This window comes from Esox lucius, chromosome 25, assembly GCF_011004845.1.
Source record: "Esox lucius isolate fEsoLuc1 chromosome 25, fEsoLuc1.pri, whole genome shotgun sequence".
Taxonomy (NCBI): Eukaryota; Metazoa; Chordata; class Actinopteri; order Esociformes; family Esocidae; genus Esox; species Esox lucius.
Genome location: NC_047593.1, coordinates 8,811,001 through 8,817,782, shown reverse-complemented (window position 1 = coordinate 8,817,782; position 6,782 = coordinate 8,811,001). Strand labels below are relative to the sequence as shown.

The window sequence follows — 6,782 nt, the reverse complement described above, 5'->3', positions numbered from 1 at the left end:
TATTCAAAGACAGTCAGGGCTGTAATTCAAGCAAAAAGTGTTTCCATCTAAAGGCTATCATCAAATATTATTTTTAAGATCAGAGGGATTAAGAATTCCATCAAATATAAGAATAGCTTATAGCATATTATTCCAAATCTTGTTTTAGAAAAGGTTAGGGGGAATAAATGACTGCAAACTACTTTTTGAAATATGAACTGGAAGGCATTCTGGAATTTAAGTAGAAAGTATTACTAACAAGGTATTTTATATATCTTTTAAAATTATCAATTTAATTGATCTAGTAATTAATCAAGTATTTCTGAGATTTTAAATTAATGTACAATGTTTGAGTTCAAGTGTATTTGTCATTACACATTAACAACAGCATTATTGGCAATGCAATGCTTGGTTTCCCAAAACTTCCTCAACAGAAAAGGCATAAGTAATAAAATAGAATAAAAATAATTTAGAAGAAATGTAAAGAAATATAAAAAAGATGAGTGATGTTGTTAAGCTGGTAATGTTAGTTCCTCTTTTGCAATACTACATTAGTAAAATTATAATGAATAATCAAATGTCAGATGTGCAATAGATGCAATAGAATTACTACATACATAATATTTTCCAACAATTGTATACTAGTGCAGGACTAAAAAAGGATATGATTTTACAAAGAACATGTACATATCTGATCAGCTCTGGGAAAAGATTATATAATGTCCTGCTTTTTAATATCATTTGTAGTCTTTTGTGGTCTTTAACACCTATTAAACAACTTGTCCGACAATGACCCATAATGCAACACGGGGCACAATGACAGCGTCATTTTTCCTCAAAGGTATCTCTGTTCATTTTGTATATACCTATTTTTATGAAAGCATGTTTTTACAGAATACAACCTTAAAGAACAATCATGGAGAAGAACAATATAGGTGCTTTTGGTAAAATGGTAATATATTCAGCTTTTTAAATGTTGTATTTCAAATAAACGTTCCTGTTTATCCAGAAAAGCTCACTATGAATACAATCACAAAAGGCAGTCAATGGATTAAACCACTATAGTCCAGAATTCGAGATCTACCGTTGAAAAGCCAAGCTCTATCGTACAAAACCATCTCTGTACTGAAACATATTTGGACCCGCCTCCCAAACAAAGCAAAGGGAGGGGTCTGGACAAGCGTTTGGACTTCCTGTTTCCCTGGTTCTTGCTGGACAATTTAACCAATCCCCTTTCTCATTTTAGCAGAACTGGCCAATAACCACTATTCCCCATATGAGGCGGGACCATTTCCAACTATTCGTCCGCAGTGACCTCCGCCACTTCCATCCCTTTAATTTGCAGTTTAAACGTTGGCCGACTGCAAACCCATACAGAGGGTCTCGCCAATCTAGCTATTGCACCAGCCTGCCTCAACGTCTCGGCTGTTTCTGTAGCTAAATTGGAAAATGGCGTTGCTAACACCTCTCTTAGCATTCCTTTACCACTTGCCGCAGGTGTACAAATGGCTGCTGAAACCGTACTATGTCGCATCTCTGTTCATGTCAATAGCGTTTCTCATGATTCGCAAGACCCCGGGTATCTGCGAACACCTTTCAACGCAACGAGAGGATGGCAACCCTTGTGACTTCGACTGGGTCAGTATTGGATATGGTGAAGACTGGGATTAAGAAAATAGATACATTTTGGAAAGGATGTAAACGATTAGGCCAGCACCGGGAGGTTTGGTTAGCTTGCCAGTGTGCTAGTAAGTTAGCAAGTGCTTACGACGTTAACTAGTATTTAACATGCGATGATGACTTACAATTTGTATGCTCACGCTGCCTAGCTAAATAGTTACAATGAATGGACAATATGAAAATCTGATGGTTAAGGTGGTGGCTGGCCTGGAGCGGCCTGTGTTTGGCATTGAATAAGACAAATAAACGTAACCCCCCACCCCAAAAAGATTGGTAGTTAATAGAAGTAGACGACAGTTTGGCAGAAGCGAGGAAAACGTTTAACTGGGAAATAAGCTTAGAATCATGGCACGCACCTGTTAATTAAACAATCCATTGCAGTGTCTGGTCAGTGTATGATACCTGGGCCTTGTTTTTGAATGGTCTGAAAGTGCCCCTGTCATCAGTACATGCAGCAAAACCGCTCTTAAGGTACAGGACAGCACTGGGAGTACTGGATAGCCAGTTGCAGCCCTTGAAATAATATTGTTTAGCTTACTAATGTAGTACCAAACAGTTTGTTTATGAAATGTATGTCTTGATCCACAGAGAGAAGTGGAGATTCTTATGTTCCTCAGTGCCATTGTCATGATGAAAAACCGGAGAGCTAGTGAGTATCAACCCTGAGCTAGAACCATGTTATTATTCGACATGCATTGTACTGATTGTGGGAAACATGCCCAGGCATTTCTTTTGCCTGCTGTGTTAGGTTGTATAGGCAGACATACAGTTATATCATTCCTTGGCGATATGCGCAACTCACCCGTACAACAGCTAGTTCACGTATACATTTCTTTTACCTAACTTGTAGTCACCACCCCTGCAGCTACAATCCTGTTTTTCCTCCTCCTCCAATCTTAAATAGCTAAAGTCAAAAGTTAATCATTTAAAGTGTTACCACCCCCTCCCCGTTACAGCTAGCCAGGGTCTCAGTCGGCTGACAGGCGTGTTGGCTTAACATGACATGGAACCCATGGGCACCGCTGAAGTCACAGAAGCTCACACACTGTTTGCAAAGTTGCACTTTTACATTACCGTGGGTAAAATGCAAGACCCCACAACCTTTCTGTGAGGCATATCATTTGGTATAAAGCCAGAGATTTCTGGTTGCAGTATCAACAACTACTGTGTTCATTCTGTTGTTGCAGGTGTTCAACCCTTCAGTTACGGCCATTTTGTCACCCACATATCCCTGATTGAATGATAGTAGTAGTGTATGGTTAGCGCTGCTAACCAACGGTTAATCACTCACAGGATGAGATGAGGTATTGTCATCTGTTGACACTGTGGTGTTTACCTCATAACAGCCATGTTATCAGTAGTCACTTAATTTTGTCTTTTGGCAGGTAGCCTACGGGTTATGACTGTTTGGCCTTTAACTGAAAGGTCGCTAGATCGAATCTCAAGCGGTCAAGGTGGATGAAGTCTGTAGGGCCATGACTACAATGTTTCTCGGTCACTGTATCAAATATTTTATCCCCTTTTTTTTCATATCACTCATTTACCTGTGTATTAAAAGTTTCTCTCTCAATTGTCTTCTCTCCAATCTGGTTCTGTTTTTGATGGTATCGTCTTGAATCTTTTTTTTTTTTTTTTTTTTTCCAAGTGTACTATTTTGTCTTCAACCCCGACAGTGTGTTCTCGTCCTGGTTTTCAGTCGTTTTAGAAAGTGTCGTTCTCATTAACCCTTTGATTCTGACCCTCCCCCTCAGTAACGGTGGAACAGCATGTCGGAAACATCATACTGTTCAGTAAGGTGGCCAACGTCATCCTCTTCTTCAGACTAGACATCCGCATGGGTCTGCTCTACCTCACCCTCTGCATCGGTTGGTACTCACAACAGTTTTGTGTATCATGAAAAAAGAAACTGGAACCGGGTGACCCCTCATTCTGCTCACTGATTGGCTAATTGACCTTCAATCTGTTCTCTAATTGGACATTTGGATTGTGTTTTTCAGTTTTCCTGATGACCTGTAAGCCCCCCCTCTACATGGGCCCGGAGTACATCAAGTACTTTAATGACAAGACCATAGACGTGAGTACTACAGATCACACCTCTAATGCTTGACTGGCTACGTTCACACTCAGCCCTGTATTCTTTTCCACTAATTAGTTTACTTTTGCGCTTTTTTTCAGAGCATATGTGATTGGTCGGAAGATTAATATGTGATGAGAGATCAGAATCAGTCAGGCTACGTTTCAATAAGCAAACAAAAAAAAAAAAAGTGAAATCAGTGGATGATTTGTGACCCGGTTGCAGGATGAATTGGAGAGGGACAACAGGGTGACGTGGATCGTCGAGTTCTTCGCTAACTGGTCACCGGAGTGTCAGTCCTTCGCTGCCGTCTACGCCGACCTCTCCCTCAAGTAAGTGTCCTGGAATTCAGCCGACGCCAGGGAAGTAGGCCAAGAAAACTGAACGCCAGAACTCTTTCAACAAACGCAAAAGAACCATGCGATGTGTGGGCTGGAGCATGTGTCCCTCACCAAGGTGACGGCGTAGTCGTGTGTTGGTCAGGGCCACAACACTCGCCCTGTTCACTCACTGAACAACAGAAGCCTCCACGAAATCATTGCATCATTAACATCACCTTTTCTGGACTGTATGAAACAGACCTTCCTATTCAGATTCATGTCAATTTGTGGTGCGACTAGAGCTTTTGTTCCTAAGTGCTGTTTCTCTCATGGTTACAGGTATAACTGTGCTGGCCTTAAGTTTGGGAAGGTGGATGTTGGTCGTTATGGAGAGGTTTCGAAGAAGTAAGCGTGTTTATCCAATGTTCTCTTGCCATCTCCACAGGTGAAATGTAAATGCTACAGGTTATATTTCAGATTACGCATCACTAATAGAAACCCATTATGGGGGTCTGTCCCTCTTCTCCAGGTACAAGGTGAGCACGTCTCCCCTGTCCAAACAGCTTCCTTCTCTGGTGCTTTTCCAGGGCGGCAAAGAGGTGATGAGGCGCCCCCAGGTGGATAAGAAGTTCCGTGCCGTGTCTTGGAGCTTCACTGAGGTCAGTGGGTGCAGAGCAGAATGTACACGCACTCGCACAACATGACCGTGTGCAGCAAAGTGCCGTGTCTTATCTAACCTTTGCGTCTCTGACTCACTCACTCAACAGGAGAACATAATCAGAGAGTTCAACCTGAACGAGCTCTACCAGAAGTCCAAGAAACTCAACAAGACCAAGGGAGACGGGGGCGACAAGATCAACGAATCGCAGTTCCCGACCGTGCTGGAGGAGGAGGAGCCTGAGCCGGAGGTTGACACCAAAGAGGAGACAGAGACCAAGAAGGACAAATAGGATCGCGGAGGGGAGAACACTGACATCACAATGGGACTGGGCTGTATTATGCTGATCATGAAGGGGCGTGTGATGTTCAGTGGGGGTTCTATCATGGGAACAAGCAACATACATGTTTCCGATTCCTTTTTTGGTTTGGTACGCAACAACATTTTTGATTGGCTATTACTATGATTGTCTTTAATACCTTAATAGAAACTAACGTCATCTAAACTGTACAGAGAAACCTTTGTGTCTCTCCGTCACCGATACATTTGTGGAGAACCTCCATGCTTACCATTGCGTGCGTCCCGAATGACACCCTATTGCCCATGGAGTGCACTACTTTTTATCCAAGTGTTAAGAGCTCTGGTTAAAAGTAGTGCACTACGTCCGACGCAGACGGCGTGCTGACTCTTGTAGAGGATCAGAAGGACAGGGCAGGTGTTGACTGACTGATCTACAAAGCGCTATGAATATCTCTTTGAATCGGTCACCAACGCAGTTCAGAGGCCCTCTTACACGACCGGCGACTGACCACATTTAATATTGGGCAACTGCAGTGGACATGTTTCATATCAGACCCCTGCAAAGTATTTGCTTGGGAGTGCTGTTTAAAGTAGCCATTTGTTATCAAAAGGGCCTCGTTGCTTTTTGCTGCATGTCCATTGGTTAAGACATTGTGAAACATTTGATATTGGCTGCTTCCATAACAATGTATGAAAAGGTAGGGCCTGACGGTAAATATGGAGAGGATGCGTTCAGTAAGGATGCGTTCTCGATGCGTGTGGCACGTAGATAGAAGGTGGCGTCAGTCCCAAAACGATGTTGGAAATGTATTGTCTCCCCACTGTAGGTCCAAGTTTGGAGGGGTCATCTCACGGTCCATAACACTGGTTCTATGATTTCATGCTATAGTCTGTCAGCAAAACGTGTCGTTCCTGGAGGACAGTTTTTGTTTTCAATTCGTGATGATTCCGTAGGGAAAGATGAAGACAGAGGATTGGAGAGTAAACCATGTTCTGCTTATGAACCCTAACGGCGTGCGAGAACGGATATTTAATAGAACAAAAAAAAAAAAAAGGGAGAACCACATCAGAGGTGGAGTTGTGAATGGCTGAGGTCCACACGGTGTTCGCCTGTGTCTTTGTCCCTTAACCCTCCATTTCCTGACAGAAAGGGTTGAAGGACTTTGACCTCCCAACACTCCCATTTCTGGGCTGGTTTTGCCTGTCCACACTGACATTTTAATCCTGATGTTTTCTTATTTAAAACCAATTTTAGTGTTATTTTGTAAACCGTCGACATTAACACATTTTTATTTGACTTTATTTTTCACTGGCGGTAGTTTACTCAGTCAGCTTTAACGTAATCTACATTTTACTACCTGTTTTGACATTCCATTGGTTTCTTTAGAATCCTCCTGTCCGTTCCTACATCCCTTTTGGGGTGTGTCGATTCATTCCGTGTGTCTGTGTATATGTGCGCCAATGAGTGAATGGTTGAGTCTACCTGCTGCTTGAGGTCAAACCATGTGGGGTGTCTGACAAGTCAGTTTTTGTTTCACGCAATAAATATTTGCACATTAATACATTTTCATGTCCGTGGTTAATTTGCTTGGTTCCTAACTGGTGCTAAAACGAAAGCATTCAACAATACATGCTTGTTTCGTTTGCTTAAGTCCACCAATTTTAAACTGCTAGAAAAACCTTTTGCAGTGATGGATGCCATATTTTATTTTCTCACAATAGCAGAAGAATGAATTTGTATAATTTATTTGCACCCAGGAAATTTAAGATT

General features: G+C 42.0%; 1 protein-coding gene across 1 annotated transcript; it reads left to right on the top strand.

The window, feature by feature from the left end:
- The first annotated feature begins 1,264 nt into the window (after positions 1-1,264).
- On the top strand, positions 1,265-6,575 carry tmx2b (thioredoxin-related transmembrane protein 2b). The gene is made up of 8 exons (XM_010891611.4): positions 1,265-1,617; positions 2,248-2,308; positions 3,411-3,524; positions 3,657-3,733; positions 3,959-4,065; positions 4,393-4,458; positions 4,583-4,712; positions 4,821-6,575. The coding sequence occupies exons 1-8, from the start codon at positions 1,429-1,431 to the stop codon at positions 5,001-5,003; spliced, it is 927 nt and encodes a 308-aa protein (XP_010889913.1). The 5' UTR covers positions 1,265-1,428; the 3' UTR covers positions 5,004-6,575.
- Positions 6,576-6,782: the final 207 nt, after the last annotated feature.

Coding starts and splice junctions, on each gene's coding strand:
- tmx2b (XM_010891611.4), top strand. CDS start 1,429: ATGGCGTTGCTAACACCTCTCTTAGCATTCCTTTACCACTTGCCGCAG. Junction 4,066..4,392: donor TACGCCGACCTCTCCCTCAA/GTAAGTGTCCTG, acceptor TCATGGTTACAG/GTATAACTGTGCTGGCCTTA. Junction 4,713..4,820: donor TGTCTTGGAGCTTCACTGAG/GTCAGTGGGTGC, acceptor CTCACTCAACAG/GAGAACATAATCAGAGAGTT.